The sequence below is a fragment of the Poecile atricapillus genome, chromosome 5 (assembly GCF_030490865.1).
Source record: "Poecile atricapillus isolate bPoeAtr1 chromosome 5, bPoeAtr1.hap1, whole genome shotgun sequence".
NCBI classification, from domain to species: domain Eukaryota; kingdom Metazoa; phylum Chordata; class Aves; order Passeriformes; family Paridae; genus Poecile; species Poecile atricapillus.
Window position 1 is genome coordinate 14,328,711 of NC_081253.1, and position 25,752 is coordinate 14,354,462.

At 36.5% G+C, this 25,752-nt stretch overlaps 1 protein-coding gene across 1 annotated transcript in view; it reads left to right on the forward strand.

Moving 5' to 3' along the window:
- XRCC5 (X-ray repair cross complementing 5) overlaps positions 1–25,491 on the forward strand; it is a 49,293-nt gene extending 23,802 nt beyond the window's left edge. The window contains exons 14-21 of the mRNA XM_058840164.1: positions 2,858–3,054; positions 7,241–7,331; positions 8,785–8,854; positions 15,588–15,697; positions 16,162–16,258; positions 18,300–18,367; positions 23,040–23,111; positions 23,912–25,491. Of these exons, the coding sequence (XP_058696147.1) occupies positions 2,858–3,054; positions 7,241–7,331; positions 8,785–8,854; positions 15,588–15,697; positions 16,162–16,258; positions 18,300–18,367; positions 23,040–23,111; positions 23,912–23,926 (720 nt within the window). The 3' untranslated portion in view covers positions 23,927–25,491. The remainder of the gene's footprint in view (positions 1–2,857; positions 3,055–7,240; positions 7,332–8,784; positions 8,855–15,587; positions 15,698–16,161; positions 16,259–18,299; positions 18,368–23,039; positions 23,112–23,911) is intronic.
- Positions 25,492–25,752: the final 261 nt, after the last annotated feature.

Consider the following 25,752-nt stretch of genomic DNA (forward strand, 5'->3'; position numbering starts at 1 on the left):
AAAACTTGGGCTTTGCTTGTAAACTAAATACTTTGGGGTAGAATTTCCTCTCTTGTATTGCTAGATAGAGCTTTGTATTCTTTTGGTTTAGTGAATGTCACCTATCTCAGTGAAAGATGGTTTTGTTAGGTGTGCTATTTGTCTTCTGAAACAGTGTGATGACGGTGTTCCAGCACTTGAGTTAGTTGCTGCTGGAAGAGAGTAACTTGCCAATTTCCTTAGGGGATAATAGGATTTTTCAAGCGTGACTGCTACTTGTAGAAAAAGTACTTACGGACTGAATGTGTGGGGTAGGATGCAGTTTCTGTCCTGTTCAGAAAGCCCTAAACTCTCAGTCCTCTTAGTGCTTTCTTTTGGCCACACACAGCCCCATTTGTTTGTCTTATTACCAGATTGTTATTAGTCTAAGTTGTTCTCTCTTTTGCTCCAAAAATGTTCCAGATTCTTAGTATTTTGCTCTTAGGCCAAGTGGCACTGCTGGTTCCTTAAGAACTACAAAGAAAATTCTGCATAATCTTTTGACTGTAGCCAGTAAGTGGATTGGGCTGAATAGAACCTATAAATGGTTTTGAAAAATAACTCTGAAGAAAAGGATGAACTCCTACTTCATTTCCTTGCTTTGTTGCCTCATGAAGATATTTGGAATGATAAGTGACAAGAGCCAGAATTTAAACAAAAACATCAAGCTAAATTATATCTCTGGAAGTAGTGGTAGGCATCAGGAAATGACAGAGTGGGTGAGAAGTAGTTGTTAATGCTTGCTGGAGTGGAAGATGAGGAATATCCTATATCCAGACTTTCAACTTTTATTCCTTGCTTCCAGAAAAAACTAAGTGAACTTCTGTAGCTTTTGTGGTGGCTGACTTCCAACATTATTGTTTAAGTTGTCCATCTTAAATACAGGGATTTGAAGCATCTAAGACGTTTAGGGAATGCAGTGCATTATATTTGTTTGCCAAATAAACAAATTGCTCATCAGTGGTGGTTCTGTACACAGATGGACCTCTTGGTCTGTTGGTGCATATATGTCATTGCTTATCACAGAGTTAATGATATGAAGCCCACTTCATTACATCCATTGACCAGTATCTTGGTGTGACCCCTGTTCCCAAAAGCTGACTGTGTCTCTAGAAGTGAACATGTAAGAAATTAGGAAGAGCAATGAAGGGTTTGTGCCTTGGTGACAACGTTTGCAAGGCAGTGGCACTGTGGGTTGCCTTCTAGCTGTGAAGGTAGGAGTGGTTCTTGCTGGACACAGAAGGAAGGGGAAGCAAGGTTAAGAGGGTCGGTGTTGGATTAGAAACTCCAGGTTGTCTGTTTTACTTAGTCGTCATTTAGCACCTGAGTTTTGACAGTACCTGCCATCTCAGGTTTCAGATATAGTAATCTATTTTAAAAACAGGTAAAAGTGGATGCTGTAGCCACTCAGTCTGCTCAGCTCCTGCAGCTGCACACATAAAGATTTCAGTTCCAAAAGCCTGAAACACAAAGGCTTAACAGGGGACTTGAGTTTTTTTTCTTTGTGAGTTTAATTCAATTACTTAACTTTTTAATATATTTTTTTGTATTGCAAGAACCATTACTGCAGTTTCCAGCAACATTTTTAATCTCTTTCAAAATAATTGTGCCTTAAATCATTACAAGTGTTTCCAAATCAGTAGCCTTGTACAACTGCCTCCTTTTGACAGTATGTTCTAATATGGACTGGAATCTTAATGGCAGCCTGGAAACACATCAATATTGATGTGTTACACATTGTCTCCATTTTCTGTATTGGCAACTTTCCAGCATGAATAGGGGCTTTTATTTGCTTTGATTTTGTTTTTTAAATTAATGTAATGTCTGACAACTGACAGGGGAGCAAATCTCTGCTGTATTCTTAGTGTACTGAGTAGGTACCTTCACATGGGTGTCTAATGCACCCAGTACAATGGGCATGGAAAAAAATTGTCTCCTTTGTACATCACATCATTTGTTTTGATGTGTTTATGTGCATGCACAGGTATCTGTGTATTTGTAAATGCACATACCTCTCTACTGCTATCCCACACTTCACAATATTTTAAAGATATTTACTTTTTTTTCAAAACCCTCCATGGAATTTCTGTAGCCTGCCTCATTAACCTTGTCTCTCCCCCTCTGCTTGGCTCCCTGACTGTGTGCACTGACTCTACACTTGGGTGAAAAATCCTTCTCTGTAGCTCTCACCATCTGTTCCAACTTTGTGCATCTGTCAGGCCCCTTCATTCCCTACTCCTTTCAAAGCTAGGTTCCTAACATACATATATTTTGTGCCTCACCTGTGGACATTTAGTATTCTGTCTTTCCATTTCCATTCTCTCTTAAGTCTGTGAACATTTCTTCTGTATGCATACTGAGTTCAATTGGCCAAGAAGAAATGTTTTCTTTGAAGGATGTTAAACTGTTACAGTATCTGGAATGTGTGGTTGGCATAGATCTCATTTACTTAATTCTGAAATTAAGTATAGAAATCTCTCCCATGTGACTTTTATAGGATATCTGCATTTTAAGGTAGAATGAAGCTAAAAGTATGAACAGCTGCAGATGACTGTTTAATTCCTGGGATTTTTCTAATAATTTTCATAAAAGTCATTCCAGTGAGTGTGGGAACACTCATCTGAATCAGTATTCTTGTTTAATATCATTAATGATCTCCTTAAACAGTTGATCACAGATTTAAAATCCACTGTGAGGCAGAATCTTTTTCAGCAATACAAAGGTAGTATGTTTAATATGGAAGATACTTGCAGTTACCGTATGGTGTACAGGCATAACGTTAAAAGTTTTTAATATAATTGAAAGTTATGCTTTGCTCAGAGTGTTTTGTTTCTTGCAGTGTTTGCAGCACAAGGCTTTTCACCCTGATAAGCCACTGCCGCCAATAGAACAGCACCTCTTAGAAATGCTGGAGATGCCTTGTGTGGTAAGAGAAAGGTGTCAGGCTCCTCTGGAAAGAGTAAAAGCACTTTTCCCCCTAAAGGAAATTGGCAAGAAAAAAGAAGAGAAGACTGCACAAGACATCTTCAAAGACAAGTAAGTTGGAGATGTATTATGGATTTTTTTGAAACTTTTTTTTTTACACTTCAGGTTGTTTTTGCTGGATGAAGCAGGCTCAGAATCTTTTGAACAGAAAATCAATGAGTTACACACTGGAAAAAATGCTGATGGATGGAGAATATCTGTGGTGCCACAGAATGTCTGGAGTATTTTGTGAATAGTGATGGTCATACTGTTGCAGTGCAGGACACACTAGGAACCAGTGTGTAAGTTCCTTGTGTCTGTATTTGCTGTCAAAGAATCACAAAATCTATCAGGTTGGAATGGACCACAGGAGGCTTCTTGGTCAACCTGTTACTCAAAGAGAGACTTAAGGAGGGATTCATCCAGTCTTGAAAACCTTCAGGGTTTGTGCATCCTTTCTGGGCAGCATATTGCATTACTTTCTGTCTCCTAGTCAGATAGTTTGTCCTAGAGGTTTATAAAATAGTTCAAATAGCACTATCAGAGAGTCTAATTTAGTTTAGAAGAAATTCCGTGGTTCTTTAAATTATCCATAAAGTTGAGCCTTCCTTCTCAGCATGCTTGATTTAGGTAATTGTCGAGTTTTCATTTTGAATACCAAAAGAAAAGCAGTTTCATTATTATCTGCTGTGCAATTAATATGGTTGTCTCAAAAAAATCAAGCTGTTATGGACTCTTCCTGGAACAGCTATTGTTTGAACAGTTTTAAGATAGGGTATTTTTACTGTTTTTGAATATACTGTGTTTAGTTTATTTGTGCTGCAGATATGAAGGGTAAATGCTAAATTGATACTGCAGTTGTACTGTCACCCCAGCCAAATCAATTTGTGTAAACAAAATATGCTTCTTAGAAATCTATAATAAACTAGTGGATCCTTGAGATGCTGGAGTGTTCTCAGTTAGCTCCCTCTCCCTTCATTTTGTCATTTTTGGTTCAATTCTTTCAGTGCTAGGAACAAAGCTTTTGAGGTGTTTTGAGCTCTTGCTTAGCTCAGCTGTCATATATCCTTTCATCTGGGCTGGGTATCCTCAAAATACTGTCTTTGGGAAGACATGACACAGGACCCCTCACTTTGCTGCTTGAGACTGATGACCACATTCCTCTCTACAGACTGGGAAACACCTGGCTTTTTTGTTGTTGTTGCTGAGTTCATTGTGTTCCTGCTGCCTTGGTGTGTCTGAATTCATACTGATTCATTCTCCTTTCCTTACTCCATGCCCCAATTTCTCGGGGTTTATGTACATATGTACATTTATATGTACATCTTAAAAAGTGATAGAGCCAGTTTAGAAATAAAAGGCAAAAATTGAGCTCAAACAAGCTAGAGAGAGAATTTGAACAAAAAACAGTGACCCATTACTGTTAGTTTCTTTAAAATACATCTTCCCAAAAGGATCTGACAAGCAAGAAAGAAATCTATTTTGTTTAAAAACTAGTTTCCTTTAGAGGGGTGATAAAAGCAGCTGTAAAAGTAATTTAGATAGAAATGGATGTGGGCATGAAAATGATTTTTAAAAAAAAACTGTAAAGGAAGTGAATGGATAGACTCAACTATGCAAAGAAGAATGAATGATGGTTAAGATTGTAAAAAAACTGCAGAAAAATATCATTGCTGTAGTAATGAATGGGACTGGTGGTATTTTATCATTGCTGCAACAGCAGTCTTAACTGTATAGTTTTGTTCTGTTTGGGGAAAAGCTGAGATGATACAATTTATTCACTGGATAAAGAAAAATACACCACTCTTCAGTAATAATTAAGGAAAATATTAAACAACAGAGACACTCCCCAGGTTGCTCAGAGAGGTTGTGGGTGCCCCTTCTTGGCAGTGTTCAGGGCCAGGCTTTAGGCAGCCTGGTTTAGAGCCCATGGCAGGGTTGTAGCAAGTGCATGATCTTTAAGGTCCTTTCCAACCCAAAACATTTTGTGATTCTAAATGCTGTGGTTCTATGAGATTCAACTTACTAATACTAAGATATAGGTTTCACTGAAGTATTTGCAAAAAGTTGTTGAGAAATGTCTTGGCCATTATTTTTATTTTTTATAAAACTGATTTGTATTTCCTGTCCTCATATTGACCAGATTCTTCTCTGTTAATTTTTAGGACTAAAGCAGCATAATTGTAGGCATGATATCTTAACAGAGATTTCATTATTGTATCACCTTTGCTTAAGATCTGTGTAGTTTAAAAAATATTCCAGTGAAATAGAAAACATTTTACTTTCTCCTTCTTAGGTTGGCTGTGGAGAGGCTGTTATCTCATCCAGCTTTGTAGGATGTGAGAGGCTTCTATATTAATGTAGAAGTGGGTGTTTTAAATTAATCTTGTATTTTATTAATTTTTCTCAAATAGTAATTGCACGTTTTGCAGTTTAAAAATACTGCTAATCAGTGCATATTCTAAATGTCAGATCCTTGGCTGGTATAAATGGCTATGGATTCATTAGTTTCTGCTGTGCTGCACTGATTAATGATAACTGTAGATTTGGTCCTAGGCTGTTAAATGCAGCATCATCATTTATTTTCTCCTTCCTCCAATCCCAAAGCATTTTGAATCAGTAAAAATAATGCAGGAAGAAAAAGAAGAAAATTGATTGCAATATACTTTTGGAGGAAAATATTCTAAAAGGGAATTTTCCTTGTTCTTTACACCTTTCATCAAACTGTGTTAATATACAAGATTTTTGGTTCCAGTGGAGCTTCTAAACTCTCTGGTGTTGATAAGTATCAGTTTCTCCTATAGAGAGACACACTGGATGTTCAAAACAATGAAGTAACTCATTCCAGGTTAGATAGAAAGTCAGCAGAGTTGAGAATGAAGCAAAGGTGTCCTATCCTTGTCCTTAGGCATAACTAAAGCCATCATTTCTCCTAGAGTGGTAAGTAAGGTTATGCTGAATGACAGGAGTTGCTGAGCAGAAGGGATTTCATTTCGGTAGTGACAAAACTAAGTAAAGGACAGAGACGATTGCTGAAACAAAGTGAGATAGACAATGATTGTAAAGTAGGGGAGGAGTGTGCTATAGAAAGCAAAAAGGACAACTCCACAAGTTCTTTCTAATAGTTGATTGCTTCTGTAACGTGCAGTTCAGCTTTTGCAATCAGTTCAAATCTTGCAGAATGGAAAGTTGGCTCCTAGTCCAGGATCTCTGGCTTTGTCCCTACATCATCAAGCTATTTCTTCTTTTCACAGTAGTAGAATTTTTCAGAAGAACTTGTTGCTTTGTTTTGGGATTCCTTGAACACAAATCCTACCCTTTGGACTGCTGAGTAGCTTTCAGTCGTTCTTAAACTGAAATCAATTCATCTGTGTCAGTAATCTGACAGCATCTGAGTTTCTTCCCCTTTTGTGATTATCTGGCTTTTCTTCTGTTGCTGAGATGTGCTCTAAAGTTAGCATGTTACATGTTAGAGTTAAGTTCCTAGTTTGAATGTACACCTTACTCTATGTTACCTGTAAGGACAAAGTGAGAAAGTAGCCCAAAATCACAATTAGCTTTTTAAAAATAATAAGTAGTCTTCAGAAATAATTTTGAGATGTAGCTTAAAATGGCCTAAGAGAGTTCTGATCTACTTAACTGGATTTTGTCTAGCAGGTTTTAACAAATATAAGGTGAAAGTTTACAGAGCTCTCACGTGCTGATGGAGAATAGTTGTCATTACACTCAAAAGCCACTGTTTGAACAGGTTTGTTAGCTGTAAATTCCAAGACAGGATCTAGCAGGTAGTGACTGAATAGTAAATTAATGGCTTACTAAAATGGTAAAATGGTAAATTTTCACTGATATTTCATGTTTAGAAAAAAATCTAATGAGAATAGCAAATGTCATCTTATATACTGTAAATTATCAAGGTTAACTCAACACAGAGGTTCCAAATTGTGTTTGGAGATATTCTGTATTTAGAAAGATGAAGAAGGTCTGTGTAAGTAAATTCACACCTGAAATAAGCACTAATAATCTCATAGCTTCAACAAGTGATGCCTTTGCTGTATGCTAAGATGAAGTTGGATCTCTGTTTCTACTGTCTGGTTTGTGCAGCCTAAGGGACAAATGAGGTATGATTAAGTGTTGATTTTGGAATGGTTGTGTAGTGAGGTTTAGTTCAATGTATATTTAATTAATTTACTGACTCCCTAGTTAGTAGGCAGGACAATCTTCAAGTGTTTATATTAATTTCTGTCCTTCTCATTTGCAGTGAAGATGAACCCAGCCTTAAGAAACCAAAAATTGAAGATGAGGAAGAGAGCTTTAGCATTATGAAACTTGCTGAAGGCAGTATCACCTCTGTAAGCATATTTTCACAAATCTGATTATGAAAGGGGAAGACTAATTCTCTAAGTCTATTATAGTTATTATTATTATCTATTATTATTATCTATTATCTATTATAGTTATTATTATTATCTATTATATACAGAATTCCTTATAAAAGGAGAGTTTCTAGCTGAAACATGACTGAAATACTGTCTACTTGTACATTTGAGACTCTCTGCTAGAGATTGTAAAGACAACTTTCTCTGCCCTTAGGCATGTGTTAGCACAAGTTTCTATCAGTCGTGGATATTTTAGGACAAAATTCTCTCCTGGTGTTTAGAATTTTAAAAGGAAAGCCTAGGGATCTAAAGAAAACAGAATTGGAGCTCAGTGGTTGAATTTTGTTCTTTTTGTCTTTCATATCTTCTGCAACGTAGAAGTTGTCCCTTTGTATTTAACCAAAAGTATTGCTGTGATTTTAGACATTGTTCTCTCCATTAACTGCGGGTATAAATCAGAAATTTGGCTTCATCTTGCCACTGAATATAATTTTGTGAGTAGATGGAAGCTGTATCATAACTGTGCACCCTCCTTTATTTGTTGTTTTCCTCTTATTAAAAAAAAAAAATTGAGCTAATTTAATTTGTTTTCAAATGTGCTATTCTTTATGGTTCATTTTGAAAAATGCATTATTGGTACTTATAAAAATATTTAAAGTCCAAGAAGATTTCAGTGTTCTGTAATCCTAATATAATTTTCTGGTATTTCCTGAAAAGTGACATTGCTAGATCTTAAAGAAATACAGTGAGACCAAGCAAACATATTGCAAGGTCCATGAATTATTTTGACAGCAAAGCATAAAAATGATAAAAAAGCAGGAGAATTATGGTTGCTGGTAAGAAAATATAAGCAATGTAGAGTTTTTGGTTTTTCCCCTGTAGTTAATGCATCCATTTTTCAGTGTTTATTTATATTTGACCTGGTTTTAGTTCCTTTGAAAGGTTTCTGCATTTGCATGCTCGTTTAGAGCTTTGGCTTTAAGATGTCAGACTCTGCCAGATAGCCTAGATGATTTAAGGGCAAGTTTTTAATTTTGGGGTTCCTATTGGAGTGGCAAACCATCCACGTGCCTGGGAGCTCACACTCCTCACTAAGCATCTGGTGAGATTAGGGAGGTCTGAGAGGTCTGTGCTACAGAAGATCTCAAAGCTGAAGTAGCAGATAACCTGAATTTTTGTGTTTCTGTCCTCTCAGTACCAGAGAAGTGGTCAACTTGCAAGCGTGCAGCAGAGTGAGTTCATCTTGCTCATGTCATAACCAACCTTTGCCAGGAGTTACTTGCATTTTTTGAGTCTGAATGCAGAGAAGTACACAGCTGCTGTTTTCATATTCAAGTAAAAAGAAATTTAAGGGTTCTTGTTGCCTGACAAGAAGAAAGAGATGGATGTTAGAAGACAATTGAATTGTTTTTTGTTCTTTTTCTAGGTAGGCAGTGTTAACCCAGCAGAAGATTTCCGAATTCTGGTGAGGAAGAAAAATGCTGACTTCAAAGATGGTAAATGACTTTTGTCTATCTTAATTATACTAGAGCACCTTCGGGGTTCAGTAAATGCAATCCATCTGTCTAAACATAAGTTTCTAGTGTGAGTTCCTGTAGAGTTTACAGGTTAGCTTGTAGTGCTCATGCAGCCAAGGAAGGTGTCATCTGTAATTCCCATTTAATAATTAACCCATATAATAATTATTCCAATAATATTTATTCAATATAATTATTAATAATAGTAATTATTAATTCTTATTACAGTAATTAATAATTAATTACAAGTTAATACTTGTCTTCCCCAATTAAAAGTCTCAGGTAGCTGTTTTTGGGTAAGAAGTCACTAGACAGCTCCATTGGGGCGTCTGAACAACCCCTCAGGTGTTTCTAACAGAAGAGCTCTTGGTATTCACCGACTGCCTCACTCAGAATGAACCTCAGCTTCTCATTCCCAGGATCTTCCTGGCCTGAAGTGGAGACATGTTGGGTGTGTTCAATGTGAGAAATCTGTCTTGTGTTCCATGAACAAAAAAGAGACTCTCATGCCTGGGACTTAAATCTTTACATGCAAAGGTCATTTCTTACTGTTTGTGAGTGAAAGAAGGCACAGGTCAATTCAGAGTGGAATAACCAGGTAGTATTTGTAATCTGAAAGTTGGGAGGGAGTTCTGTGTCCACTGACTCTTCTCAGAGATGAAGAAGAACACAAGGCGCAGGTGAAAGCACTGTCTTGCATGACCCGAGTCTGAAAATGCAATGAAATTATCATTTGTTTGTATGGTATTTCCCTCCTGGGGTAGCTATGTGTATGAGATCTGTGTAATCCAAAGTTGTCTTGAAAAGAGTGCATAAGATGGATGTAAAGGGCGATTTGAAGGTTGTGGCAGGGTAAACCTGATCTGCCAAATAGCCACAAATGTCACATTTATTTTCAAAGAAAGATTTGCAGAAGTGCTTAAGTGAAGTGCTGGGTATTTCAATAAGACCTTTGGTCCTTTTGGATGTAGTTTCAGGAGTGTGTTTAGTGGTATATCGAGTTGTGATATGGTCTGTTAAAGCCTACGTAGCTATTTCTCTCCAGACCTCTAAGCCAGCTAGCTAGCTTTTTTACATGGATTTTTCATTACACCCAGAAGAAACTATTTACTGAAAAAATATTTGGATTTGTGTTCTTTAATTTCAGATATATTAAGATGCAGTAAAAAAGCATTGTACAATGCATTACAATACAGAAACTGTGGAATGGTTGACTACTTTGTTATGGTGATAAATTTTATCATGTAGGAAAGCTTTAAGGCAGAAATAAGTATAGTGATTACCCTTGAAGATGGTTTGACTAGAAAGAGTTTTTAAATATGTCTGCTTGGTAACTGTGCTGGAGATAACTGCAGTACATTTGGAAAGTTCTGAAATTTTGAGCAATTTGCTTTTATTCTATGTGATCTGCTCTATAATGATAAGGTGTAGTTAAACAGAATGTAGTGCAGTCACCCATTTAAAGGAGAGATAGAAGCCACTAAAAATAAAAACATGCTTTGCATATTATCTCTTTCTTTTGGATAATCCTTTTTGTGCTTTTAGAACCTTTTAGGTGGCTTAATACACTGAACATTGCAAGCATGTTTTTAATGGCTTGCTGTATTGCACTTTGGTTATGTAAATAGTCAATTCTGCCTTAAAACTATTCAGTGGTTCTAAGGTTTTTTTGGTATAATTTTGTCATTTAATGATGATACTTTTTTTCCCTAGAACATAAGAAATATGAAATTTCTTTGCAGAAAAGGATAATGTCTAGCATTCAAATTTACTTAATTGTAAAAAGGGTAGCATGTGTCATGATGCAGACAGAAGAACTGCTAAGTTGCGTTCTGTTTTTCTTTCTTGTATTAAAAAAACATCTACTACAGTCTTCCTAACTGAATAGAGCTTACATTCACCTTTTAAAATAACAGCAGTCCTTTCATTGGGAGGAGAAAGATCTTCCAGCTGTTTGATTGGAGATGGGTTGTTTTTAGACAAGTTATAGCAGTAAGAAAGAGTTGTACTTTAGATACTGACACTACAGTTGCTTTTTAATTCAGCTGCAGGTTAATGGCACACCCACGCCAAAATTATAAAGGGATGGCAAGGTGATTATTTTTCTTCTTCTTCTGAAACGGCTTGTAGGATGTTCTGATGGTATATTTATCACTGAGAATAGGTACCAGTATATTTCCTGCAGTGCCTTCACTGGGATTCATTAATCAGGGTTTGTACCTTTCATAGTAGAAGTCTTAGGTGGAAGCTAGTCCGTGTCTGATGCTACGTGAGAACTTTGCCACTAATGCCTAAATACGTATCTTTAGAAAAATCAAAGATTTTCAGATTGGTAAGGGTCTTAGGTTTTCTGGACTGGCAGCTCAATTCCTGAAACAATAATTCACTTTGGTTTTACCTGAAAACTGTGTAGTTTATTACAGTAGGGAGCTGCTTAAGGGTTACATCGTGAGTTACGTTTGATGGTATCAGCTTACTGGTTAACACTGATGCTCATGTAACTAGAATTGTGTTCCACTCTAGACATCCTTACTTTCTTATTTGTATTCATGGCCAGAGAGATGTCATTTCATGCAGGTCTTATTTTGAGCAAATCACAAGTGTACAGTCATCACAAAGAGATGTCTTCTGATAACAGCTTCTGACGTTTTTGTCAATGACTGCACATAAAATAGATTAGTTACCTGAGTAGAATCTAATTGTTGTTCCCAAGGGTGTACAATGAGTTTTTTCATTGCTGTGGCTTCAGAGGAGACGCTCAAATGCAGTCAGTGCTTGCCAGCTTTGTAATGCCAAAGAAGTAGGCATGTACTACTGCTTCATCCTCCTATTTGAAGGTTTCCATCCATGTCTGCATCTCTGGAGAGCAGATCATGTCTGATGCATTGTATTTTCTTAGGCTTCTGTATGAGATGGAATCAGGGGAGTAGAAAAAGATATTGACACATGCATAGTATTTTCTTTGATTTGTAAATTTTCTGTGTGAGTTTATAGCCATGTTTCATTGCATCTTACAGTACTTCTGTCTGACAACAGGACAAAAAAGGTTTTTTTATTTTACTGATTGTCAGCTGTGAGAGAAATCTGCAATGACAACTCAACAGTTTATGGACCTAAGAAAAAATGTCCAGAGACAAATTGCACTCAGCTCTTATTCTTATATTTATAGTAAGTTTGTTAATACTTTGTTCCTAAGCATTTTTAGAAAAATACACTTAAAGGAATCAGTAACTGCATGTGAACAATATTGGTATTTTATTGCAATATTTTCTGTAGAAATAAGTATAGTTAATTACCTTTCTGGAGCTAAGATAGTTTTTGAAGAAGCTAATACTTAATTTCATTCCTTGTTGGCATGTTTTTGCAGTTTGTCTGCATTTTTATCTTACTGGATGTTTTTGTATATTTCAGAGATTATTCATGCTCTACTGCTAGGCAGTCCAAATGCAATGAGTGGTTTGATGAAAATGATTCAGTCATTAGAAAGTTTTTACAAACCAAATACTTGTGTATATAGAATCACTTTGAAGTTTTCTGTATATCTGCTTCACAGAGAAGATGAAGCCAGGTTTGTCTTTGAAGGGCATAGTGATTGGATGAGACTCAAAGCTCTGAGTTGCAATAAACAGAATTTGAATTAGATGTTATGGAGAAAAAGGTAATAAAGATCACAGTGATGGGACTCAAACACAGAAAAAGGGGCTCAGGGAACTTGGAGACTCTCCATCTTTGGAGCTACACAGAACTCAAGTCTGTGGGGCACTAAGCCACCTCTTCCACAGTGAACCCTGTTTTTAGCAGGGATTTGGGTCATTTGGATATGTCCTTCAGTTATCCAGCCTCAATCATTTTGATCCATACTTAAAGAACATTTAGAGACACCATTTCCAAACTGAACAGCACCTCATAGGGTATTGGAGTAGTTCAACAGCCAACAGCTCTTGATCTTCAAAGTCTATTTAAAGATGGAGGTCCATAAAAATTAGTAGCCTTTGCAGTTCAGAATTTCGTTCTTCTTTTCAGTTCAAGAAAGATGATACAGAGCAGTATTTTTAAATTAATTATCAGGTGATTTAACTGATTTGTCAGTGAATCACACTTTAAGTACTGTCCGTGAACACAGATTGTTACCACCAGCAGCACATTAATCAGAAGATTAACAACGGGAGTCTTTTGTCTAAAGGAAAAATTATTTTCTTAACCTGATTTATTTTTTTGGGGAGGGGGGGGGAAATCCCCAAGGAATCAAACTCAGACTGCAATAATAGATAGTTTTGGCTACTATTATTGTGTATATCTGATTGGTATAGTAATCAAGACCAAGAGCTGAACTGAACAAACATGAAAATATAACTGCACTTTTGTACTGTAGCTGTTCAGAGATAACAAGTGAATATAATTGTTCATGGCATATTTCACAAAAAATGACAGCACTGGTGAATGTGTTTTGGAGTAGGAAATGTATCTGAATGCCAGAGGGGAAGGGATTAAATTCTGCTAGAACTAAAAGATCTATTCTGTGATTTTTATTTTTTTTTTTTTTCCTCCCTGCAGTTCTCCAACCCTTAATAACTGTATTTGTTATCTAACCAGTCAGGTACAGTAGAAGGAGGAAAGAGGAGATTAAAATTTCTTGGGATGTTCTGCAGAATGTGGTGGTTATTAGGAGTGCTGGAAATTTCAGTTAATGCAAAATGTAGAAGTCTGTTGTTAGTTCATTTCCTTAAATGTGTGTGGAATGAGGGAAGTTGGGAGAGAAGAAAAAAGTTACAATTACACAGAAGTGGCCTGAATAGGTTTGTAACTGAAGAGCCTACTCTTCAAAACCTCAATGCCTGAGGTTTGTTTGGGACACATCAGAGTTAATGCCTATCACAGCATAGTTAAAAAGACATCTTTATGCAGAACATGCCTTCCTCCAAAAACAGGGACATTATTTTTTGCAGCATCCACACCCAAAGATTCAGACTAATGAAAAGGCAGCAGGAAATCAACAAAGTTCTCAGATTAGAAATGTAAAGGAGTAGCAACCACTTCAAGAATTTCTGGCTATAATCCTTATCTACTGTCTTTAGTATTACTTTTGGCCCCCTGAAATAATTTGGTAATCTGATCAGAACACAGGAATTTTTGTCTATTCTAGATTCATTGGTTTATCATTTAAGGGAAACCCAATGGACAGAACCAACTTCTTAGCCAAGCTATTTCAGGCTGTTAGAGGAATGTGACTTTAAATACTGCTGCCATGTAACATGTTTGCTGCCTATATTATGGACTCTCAGTGCCTGGTAAAACATTGCTGGTTTAGTTTTTTCCTTACAACAAATTTCAAAAGGAGACGCCTCACAGTCAGTAGCAAGAGAGTCTTTTCTTCTGATGGCTGCCAGGGCAATCAAATGGACAGGGATTTAAAAAAAAATTAAATGCAGAAGAAGTAGTGGAGTGTCTGATAATTTCAAACAGTATGCTGGAATCTTTCTGACAATAAAGACTTTTATTGCACCCTCATAGTGCCTGAGGTTTTAATTTAACACATCAATGAGAAGACAGTGTTTAAAAAAACCACCACCACTACTGAAAACACCAGCAGGACTTGCTTTTATTAGTGCAATTCATAAGAAATTAGAACATTTAATGAGAAAATCATTAACCATGGAAAAAATGGACTGACTTAACTTGGGAAGCTTAAGTAGTTAGACTTCAATTTAGTTTGTCAGCTACTGGTGAAATAAATAGAGTGAGCTGATTACCTCTGGCACAGTAGGCACTTTAGCACACTTTTTTGTGCTGTAGCTGCTGTTGGACAGAACCATTATTTGCCTCCTTTTCTAGAAACTGTCAAAAGCTAGTGGGAGAATATCAAACATGCCTTGTTTCACACTCTTCAGGGATGTTGTCCTTCAGATTCAGTTCAATTAGGCATTTTATAGAAAATAATACAACAGCCAGTGCTGTGCATACTCACAGTGAGCAGAGCGAAACACAGTACTTAAACAATGTCTCCTTCTTGGTGTGTTTACTTCTTGTTTCTTCCACCACTCTGGCAGGTGATTTTCTTTGTTGATGCTTCCACAGCTGAGATTATTGAGGTGATGTCTATGCCCATAACACCTGGAGCTGGGAAGAGCTGTAGGTCAGGGGAAAGGTTCTGCTAATCCACTGACTGGTCTTTAACAGTACAAGAGCAGGACAGGCAGATGCTGCAACTTGGTCAGGAAGCTTTCCTGAATCTTTTTCCTCAGTGGCAACAATACTGTTAATCTCCCATGACAGACATCCTCTTTTAAGAATTCTAAGAATTTCTTCAAACATTTTTTAAGCTGTATAACCAGCCTGTGGTAAAAGGGTTAACTGATGTACATTTTAAGAGATCCTGTTTTGTTGTTTGTTCTTAACCCAAATCTTGGCTGTTGTTTTGATAGAGGCAGGGCACTATTAGCTCCCTATTTTATCCCTATCGTATTTTTCACAATGCTTCTGAGTTTATAGATCACTGTTGTATCCTCCTCACACTTGTGTTTTGCCTGGCTGAGGTGTCTGCTAGAGGGTAAAATTAGACAGTTCCTTAACTGTAAGTAAATATTGAAGACAAAGTAAATTACTAAAATCCTGCAGAAATTAGTTGGGATTTTCAGGGCTCTTGGGTAACATTTTCTCTTGTCTGTTTGCAGTGGTTTATTTATCTGTGAATTTATTTCTCCTTGTCTTCCAGTGAGTCAGCAGTTGATAAACCGCATTGATCAGTTCTTGGAAAATAAAGGTTCACAGTACTACATGAAAGGGATTGACTGTATCAGAGTTTTTAGAGAGGAGGCCATGAAGGTAATGTGGGCATGAAGGCATGGTGGGCCTATTTGCTTTATAATTTATTGCTGAAGCAGAAAGAATTTAACTTTAAATATATTTCAAATTTTAGAAATAGAATTGCATTTTATGGGGGCTTTTATTGGTACTGGAATGGGGACTAGCCTCTCTGGTATTATTTGCTGTTGTTTTTGTGTAAACATAGAACAGAAGGCCTATGACCTGATGATTGTGCTAGTTAAAAGTGCAATCCTACAATTTTCTTCTTCAACAAAGCTAGTTACAAGAAAGTCTTTCCGGCTTTCTGAAAGGCACATTTTATGGCTCGCCTTTCCTTAGAACTCATGGTTTTAATAGAAATAAAACCCAAATTCTGTAGAGATGTTTGTGTTCACCATGTTAAATGACTTCATGAAGAAGCTTGTAGTGCTCTTTAGTAGTTTTAGTATTTCCTGCTTACAGTTGCTGTTATATTTTTTCAGCTGTCCAAGGTGCAGTGCTTTAATGACTTTCTGCAGGCCCTGAAATCAAAGTTGGAAGATAAAGCCTTATCTGATTTCTGGGAGATCATGGTACAAGGTAGGATGGCATTTAAAAAAGCATCAGACAATTTCTAGTTGTATTATGCATTTATCCATTAAGTAAGAAAACTTCATTAGCAGTGGGGCACTTAGACTAACCCCACTGCAGCATTTTGATATGCTTCATTCCTGCAGCCTATTTAAAAAAAAACACTTTCATGTTGCAGCTTCTTTTCCTTTTCTGCACTAATAGTTTCATATCAGCCTTATTCATAATGCATTACTAAGTCTTGTTGAAATGGTAAATTAATTGTGGAAGAAGAGACAAATTAAATGTTATGGGGTAAGGAGAAGGCACAATTTCAGATGAATTTCAGAATAAATGGAAAAAACTCATGCCATAGAGCTATAAAAAGATTCTTGCAGTTTAAGCTTCCAAAAAGTCACAGATAACGTTGAAATGTGTCACTGATCATTTTGTATTTAAGTAACCTGAAGGACAGAATATGTGATAATATGACACTTAGCAATGATTAAACTGGGAGATAAAAGGCAGTGCCATTCTAAAACACATTCAGAGACTATGCAAGTGATAAATAAAGGAACATTTTCACAAATAGAAAATATAGTGGACTAAAAAAAAAGTGTTTTGCATCATACTCTTGTTTTTAATTGGAACCAATGCTAAGAAAATTTGTTAAATGCCCAGCTGTATCTCCTAAGCGTGCATGCTGTAAAATGCAGTGATGTGCTTTTGTATAGTACCATTCAAAGTGGTGAACTCCAGACATGCTGTAATGTCTAATTCATCCAACATCTTTGAATTACAGGATGGGAAGTTGTTTAGCAATGTGAAAAAAACAGCACAGGACAACACTTGACGAGAACATTATATTCAGTAGTGCTGTAGGGGACCTTCTCTGTATAAATTTGGAAAAAGAAACCAGTAAACTTTGAAAGTAGCAAACTTGGATCTTTAAAACCATGAATAATTTTTAGTTAGTATAAATCAGAGTTTTTTTGACAAACTGGAGTACATTTTTGAGGAAAAAATCACCTAAACAAATACAGAGAGAGATGATATTTTCATACAGCAGAGATTATCTTCCTTTGAGAACATGGTGAAATGAAATCTTGATGCTTTATGCATAGTCTGGCTACTCTCAGTAGGCAGCTGAAATTGCTTTTTACTGGCTGCTAACAAGAGCAGAAGTCCCGTTTTCTCTCATTCTTGCCACATGACCCATCCCCTCTTTTCTACCAAATGTGGTGTGCATTGGGTCTTGACATGAGTCTTGACATGAGTGCAGTCACCAAAGAAGATGGATGTAAGTTAGTGAGTTAGTGGCTCAGAAGAAAGGCAGATCTGTTTGACAAATTCCTTTGTTTGATGAAACTCTGCCATGTGGTTCTGTGGGCACATGAAGGTGATACTATGCTTACACTTCTGCTGAAATTTTTATGAATCTCCGATTCCTTGCTCTCACACCCACAGCTGCTTATTCAGGCAGAAGCATTGATACGGCCAAGTGATGAGCTAGACTGGAAAAACTATTGGGGTCAAAATAAATGGAGATTTTTAAAATTTCTTTTTTGGGGGGGTGGGCAGGATTTCACTGCACAGCGTGGTGCTGCTGGCACAACCAAGGAGGAAAGTGAGGCAGGGACCAGCACTTTGGTAGTAAGACGAGGTAATCACAACACAAGTGTCTGAATGCTAGGAGTTAATTTTTTCTGAGGACCTGAGAAGCACGCTGTGAATGACTAAAAGTGTAATTTCTAATAGATTTTCAGCATTTCGTCTGTGATCTATGATTTCAGTGTCTCATTAGTTTGATTGTCACAATATTAGCAGTTTCCTAAATGGATACTTCCACAAGCTTATGAATATGCTCATTAATTTATTTTTATATCGTATTTTATATCATAGTTGACTCATTTATGCAAGTCACTTTTTCCTTTGAATGATACTGTTTTTTTCTGGTGATGATGACACATCCAGAAGTTGGAATGTGGAATGCTTTTTTCACTGTAAACATTAGGTGAATTTTTGGGAAGCCTTCTAATGATATTTTTATGGTTTCTTTTTCTTTTTGCAGACAGAATTTCTTTGATCACCAAAGATGAAGTGGGGCAAAGTTCAGTGACGGGTGAAGAGGCTGCAAAGGTATAGTTTTTTTTAATGAGCATCTGTTTTTATAGAGCCCTTGCTGTGGAGCTGAATACTTTCTTATGTGGATAAATCTTCATCTGAATGAAATAAGAATGGTTATTTGCCACACAGTTGAAACTTCTGTATTTCAGAACAAAAATACCTTAGCATGTACTACAATGTTTTAGTTTAATTGGTCTTTAAAAAGTAGCATGTATTGAAATTATCTGAAAATATCCTCTACAAAGAATAGGAACTTCAGCAACAAGTGTAGTGGAACAGCAGAGTACTATTTACGTATGTAAGATCACTATTTGAACTTCACAGAAAGAAATGTGTTCTCAGTGGTAGCATGAGTTCAAAAATCCAATACTTTTTTTAAAGGTTTTGTGAACTCTATCAACTCAAGTTGTTGAGGCTAGTTTTCATCATACATGCAGTGATACCAATATTTTCACTTTATGCAGCTCTTGTGGATTGGTGGATATCACAGATGATGCTGGGGGTATTATTTGTGACCATACTAGATCCTTTTGGAAATGGGAGTTTTGGACTATTTACAGGTATAATTCCTACAGATATGTAGCATTTCAGTAACTACAGTGATGAATGAAGGATGTTCCAGTTAAAAAGGACTGAATTACAACAGGCAGAATGGTGCTTTCTCTTTGGAAGGAAGCAGAATTCCGAGCTGCTGTCAAAAATTATATTTGTGTGGAGAGGATAAGATGGATGTTTTTGTCTCACGCTGCTAGTTCAGGAGAAAGGTCCTTGTATCACAGACCCCCCGAAGGTAAAACTGTGGCTAAAATCACCATTTTGCAGAGAAGTAGCCTTTATAAAAGATACCACATTGATTTTTGCAACTTCCAGGCCTTCCATTAGCAATAGCCAGAAGTGGGTAGAAATAGATTCTCTATGATTTAGTTAATGAGTAGAAAATGGTTGTATTTTAGAAACTTCTTTTTTTCATTGGTAACAATTTACCTTAAGGTGAGGAAGGCACAGAAATGTAATGAAAATGAAAACCTAACAGACTAGGAGTCCAGAAAGCTGAGCACATGTGCAGGATGTAAATGACAGAGTATGATTATTTTTCTAGACATGAAGGACCTGTTGGCTATTTATCATTACACATAAATGTATAGAGCAACTTTTCCCCCAGTGGTTGTTTTAAAGAGTTATCAGTCTTTTTATCTACTTTAAGTGCTATGAATTTACTTGGAAGCTTCCTAAGACAATACTTGTTCTTGAGAACTTTACTTTGTAGTCTGAGACTATCACTGATGGTCAAAAAATGTGCTAATGCTGTGTGAAATAACCAGTGTTCCTTAAGGAAATCTCTACTAACCACAAAGACCTTGCAGCATACCATTGTCTTCACTGTGAGCTTGTGGTGGCTAAGAAATACTGCGCCTACATAGCACTGCAGCACAATTGATAGAGTATCCAGGACTGGATTCACAGCTGCTAGGCTAAGCTGGAGCAAAGCATTTGTAGACTGATTGCAAATTTACATTTCTATTTACCATCATCCTACAATCACCCTATATTGCAGGAATTGGAGGAATGTTAGAGGTAATTTTGTGATTGTTTGAAGGTCATACAGTAGCTTTATCTTCCCATTAAATTGGGGGAATACGAGATACTGCATGAAATCAGCTTTGCAGTAGAGTTCTATAATATGGTAGTTACCTTAACTTCCAGAGTAATTGGATTGCATCTCTTTGCTAACTAAGAACTTGGCAGTTCCAGATATTCACCTCCCCACACACTCTCCAAATCCAAACCCAGAACCCTAATTCCATTGTCTGTTAAGGGCTCATATGACTTTTTCATTAAGAAACTGCAAGACTGCGTATTCTTGGAGTAAGATCTACAGGGATGCAATATTTTATATTGCTATTGTGGGACTGGTATAAAATCTAGTGCTCTTTGGTCCAATTAAACCCTGTCACAGGTTTCCTGTGTGATACAAAGCCAGCATTTTCCTAGGTCTAGAGCAGATTACAAAAGTGGTTCATTTGTTTTCTGTACTGAAGGTGATACCCTTCACTTAAAGATTGTATTAGATTTTTTCTAATATCTCCCAATAGAGTAAGAGGCAAGTTTTCTTCACCTCTGCAGAGGTTATGTGCAAGCTTGTTGTAGGTCATGGGGTTGTCTGTCACTGTAGACCTTTGTGACACAAAAGCCTAATGTGCTGTTTACTAGCTGCTAGTATTTTCAGGACTGTTTTGTCTGTAAGATTATAGGTTTTATAGAGTTCTTATCTGCAGGAAAAAGAAAGACTTACCAGGCTGCTTATTAGACAGGTCAAACTTCCGTTTTTCTTTTTGCTTGAGGTAGGTTATGTATGCATATTTTCCTATCACTGAGAAAAATGATTTTTTTTTTCCCCCCTGTAATAGTGGAGATACTCTTTTTAGAGCTTGAGGATGGTAGGTTAAAAGACCAGGAATGTCAAGTACTTTTTCTGGTGGCTTTAGGGAAGATAATGGATTTCAGCACAGCTATTATATGTAATTTGTTTTTGCATAAATGTAAAACAGGTTCTCAGAAAAAACCCCAACTTTGGATGTTCAGCATTTGATGGAAACTTCAGGATTCAATTTATTGCAAATATTCATAGTGCATTTCTCTAGCTTTTAGCTTCCTTTGCATAATTTAGCGTGAGAAAGCTGATTGTAAAAATTTTGAAAAATGTGCTACTTCCAGAAATACCATTTGACTCTTAATTAAATGTGAAAAAAGGAAATTTGATCTGGCACAAAAAGCCTTTCAGAGCTGACAAATGTCATTAGCTTTTAGTTTCATAGTATGTGCTTTATATTACTGCTAGATTAAGAACTCTTCCAACAAAAAAGATAAACAGCCATACGGCATCCTGAAATTCTAATTCCTTCTGGCCTTGTCACATTCCCTGCCTTGTTTTTTTTTTCAGCTACAGAATATCTATGATAAATTAAACTCAGCATGTTAGAACATGAATATTGTCTGTGGAGATTTCTGTGTTCCTCTTGGATGTTGCTGCTTAGGATGTAGGAAAGGTCTGACCTTTGGTCACTGAGACAATGGGGCAGAGGTTACCTATATCCCTGTATCCTCTGTCTTTGGTGTTATCCAAACATGACGTATTTACTTTTCATCCTAGAGGATGCAACAGGAAAGTTAAGTTTTACCCTATGTCTAAAGCTGTCACTAGGGTTCTAGAGAAGGATCAGAATATTTTATTTATTTAAAATAATGTTTCAGCCTTTCATGCTACAAATGTGTGGTCTCAGAGATTGGTGATGTTAATAAGGATCCCATGGCCTCTTACACAACCTCTGGCTGATACATTTGAAGTCCCCAGCTGAACAGCAGCTCCCTTTTAGGAGCACAAAAGAGTTATCTAAGCAGTTATTTATAGCCTGTTTAATGTGGCTGTTTTCTACTTAGCTGTTCTCTTTCATCATCTGGAGTTATAGTGAAGTTGTTTCTGACTTGAGGATGACAGGACTCCAAGTCTGGGAATGTGGCTTTTTGTCCTTAGCTTCACATCTGTGTTTTCTTGGGGGGCAGGATTGTTTCTGGCTTTGTGTACTTGTTCTGATGCATTTTAATAAGAAAAAAATGCAGAGATTTTATATTAAGGATATTGGTAAAAAGGTAGTAACTAAGACTTACAGACAACTGGATGCTTTTTTAAAGTAAGAGTTAAGTATTGAATTTTTTTTCCTACCATTTTAGTTATTTCTCTTTTTTTAGGCTAAGAGAAAAATCTGTGAAATAATTTGGAGGTGGTTGTACTCCAGATATTGTCTGTATGTTTGATTTCAGTTTTTATAGTATCTGAGCAACTTACCTTTCTCTTCTGTTTATGAATGTCGTACTTTAAGTGAAGGGCATATGGTAAGTTGTATCAGCAGCTATGGCAATGTAATTTTACAAAATGAATTTTCTATTTTTAATACTGGCATTCTAACAGTCTTGCATGTTAGAGGGTTTTAAAAAAAATATGTATCTTTGTTCATTTGGCAAATGTTAATTGAATTAAATGGGGAAGCTTATAAATTCAACACAGAACTAGAATGCTGTGTGTAGGACATGTCTCAAAGAAGCCTTTAGTCACCCTCATGAATGTACTTATATCATTTGGGGTATTTTGTTATCACAATATTTGTTAAGAACATAAAGTTGGTCAAACTGAAATGGATAAAATTTCCATCTAATCCAGAATCCCATGTCTGACAGTGGACAAAAAGGGATAGATAGAGAAAAATGTATAGTCCCAGCCTGCAGCCACTGATGTCTCAAAAATTTTTTGTGCCCGAGGTTGTTTCTGTGGAGCTAATAAGCTTCAAATGATTTCTCTTCTATGCATCTTGCTTATCTCACCCTGAGTCTATGGAATAATATTTGCAGCATCCTTATCACAGGGTGTTCTACAGTCTAACCATGTGTTGTCTCAAGAACAATATCCTTTTGTCTGGCTTTTGACACATTTCACCATAAAATCCTTTAAAAGCAAGTCTTATAGAGTTTTTTGTAGTTTAGTTTTGGAGGGTGGAAACCAGAACAAACTTCCTTCCTGATTTTTGATTACAGGTGGGTTTGTTTTGATACACAGAGGAGATATTCTGTTAATTTAATATTAAAGACTCTCAGTTTTGTCAGTATCACATAAATTCATTTTTATTTTCAGTTCTTGGCTCCAAAAGAACAGAAAAATGAAAGCCTGCCTCCTACAGATGAAGGTGGTGATGTTGATGATCTGGTGAGTACCATAAAGATATGGTGTGACTTTTAAATTAAGCTCTAAGTGAAAGGTACAATGAGAGAGCCAAATGCTTCTTAAAACAGTAGATATTAGAGTGCATGGCTTAGAAAACACCTAAGGAACTGAATCAGAAGAGCCATGTGAAATTACTTACTTGCTATTGTAAAACGTAGCCAGGTGTGAAATTTCATGATGGCAAATACTATTTGATGTGGTAACATAGGTGTTTACAGGGGTGGAATGTGTCCTCTAATGTGTTTCAAAAGAGACAGTGAGACACTCATTTAATAGTGGATTGGTATAATGTACTATAATAGCATTTTCAAAAGTTTGTAGGTCTTGAACAGCTAGTTATGTGGGTTGAAAACTGAAAAACATTTTTAAAAAGACGTTTTAGTCTATTGAATTAAACTTTTCTATATAGGCTTGCTGAAATTCAAGAATACCAAGTTTTTTAATAAATATTTTAGCTATCTTTTACAGGCTGACTCATTACAAATCTGTCTCCAAGGCTTAAGCTGATGGTATAGATGGTTTTAAAGAAGCTTTGATAACTGATAGATTTCTACATTTGGACTGTACTTTAAAAATCTATAAATTGCACATATGATTATGTGTGAAGATGAGATTTTTTAGGTTTGGTTTTGTACTTCATAGAAGATTAGTACTGAATTCTGTGCAATAAATTTATGTTACATGATAAGGATTTCCAAATTTGCTTGGTTTTCTCTGCATTAAACACATGTAAGAAATAACTTCAATGCTGCTTCTTTCAAATCTGTTTCTTCTGTTTGCAGCTGGACATGATGTGACCAGTGATACATGGTGATTATACAAGCAAAGTTTTGGAAGAGGTGTCTCTGTAGGGTGGGGCACAAGAAAAGATGGTAATGAGAAGATACTACATCCATCTTTATTTTCTCAAATGAGAACAGAAATCCCAGAAACGTTTCCAGGTGGTATAAATGTCATCTGACTTTGAAAACTAGAGCAGAAGATTTGAAATTGTCTGAAGTGCTTGGGAAGTAATGATACCTTTAAGGCATCTTTTTTGGGTTTTTTTTTTTTTTTTTTTCTCTTTTCTTTAGAACACTGAATTTAGCTTGTCCTTTGTACTGCTTTTAGCTAAACACTACTAGATTTATTGATAATCTGCTCTGGTGCCTGAAATTCTTGTTACATTACCTGGGAAGGAAGACAGAAATTTCACAGCAAGGTTATCAGGTAATGCTGAACATTTAGTGGTGGTAACCCTATAGATTTATTGTTACAGAAACGAAAAAGTCTCTATTTTCATGCTTTAAAAAAACCAGCTCAAAACAAATAAAAAACAAGATAGAGCAAAAAACCTAAACCAAACAAAGCACCATGAAAGCTGCCACAGAGCCTTGTGGGAAAAAGTTCTAAGCACGGGACTCAAGAGTTTGAAGTACCCAAGAGAACTTAAAGTGCACAGCAGAGCCAGGTGTGCTCATTTTGCCACACCATCCCCAGATCAGTAATTGTGGTCATCTCTGTACTACAGGTTCTCTATCCTGCCAGCTCAAGGATATCAGCAGCAGCCCAAGGTCCCTGTTACCCATTTTCCTGTTTCGTGTGCTGAGATTTTTGATTTTTTAGGCTTCTAACTGGTACGGTTACTGTAGATGCTCCTGGTGCTAAAAGGAGGAATGAATCAGTTCTATGTCCATTTCATACACTGCTGAGAACTGCTAACGCAGAGCAGAGGAGTCCCTCAAAGCTGTACACTGACAGCTGTGATAGATAACTGATAGGAGTTACTACTGGTAACCAGGATGAAGTAATGTCTACACAGAGCAATCCAAACTAGTCAAATACTGCTTAGAAAGAGACAAATTCAAGTCTGATTACAGAGCTGAAGAGACAGTAATGACACCTTCACACATGCTTGTCTGTTACAACCAGATTAATTCCTTTAAAAGCTGTTCTTTCATTATTATAAATGTATAAATATACTGTGCAAAATGGTATTAAGGTCACAAAAAAAGGAAAAAACATTATTTATAGTTGCAAAATATTGTGGAATATTTGCACTTTATACTGGCCAACAGCTCCTGTGTGGAAAATGGCAATTGTTTTTTGCCCCTAGTTCCTTACACAGCAACCTACTCTCTCCTCTCTTGCATTCTATCTTGACTGAGTTGAGAGCATTTCTCAAATGCAAATGGCAGGGAGCAAGTGATTTTTGCAGACCTTTATAGTTTTTGTATCACCAGAAGATATTTTCTCAGCTGTAAATAAGAGTTATTTGATCAGTGTTTTGAATGTCTTTTAAGGCCAATATATGGACTATACTGGCTGGGGGTTTCTTTTTTCTTCTCATTTTTTTGTTCAATAAAAATATTTTAAAGGTTGAGTTTTGTCTTCAGAGCCATGTTTGCTAAAATCAGGTGACTACTTATGCAGTACCTAAAGGAAACAATCAAAAGCCCCTTTTCTGAGCCTACAGTGCAAATATTGAATATCAAAATCCCTCCACAGAAGGAGAGTATACTTACTCTATTCTTTACAAACTCTAATCTTTGCAACACCCCAGTAAAGTAGATTTTACTGTATTGCAGAGATGATGAGAAAATCTTGGTCAAGACTGCATAGAATATAGAACCTGGTGACCAGA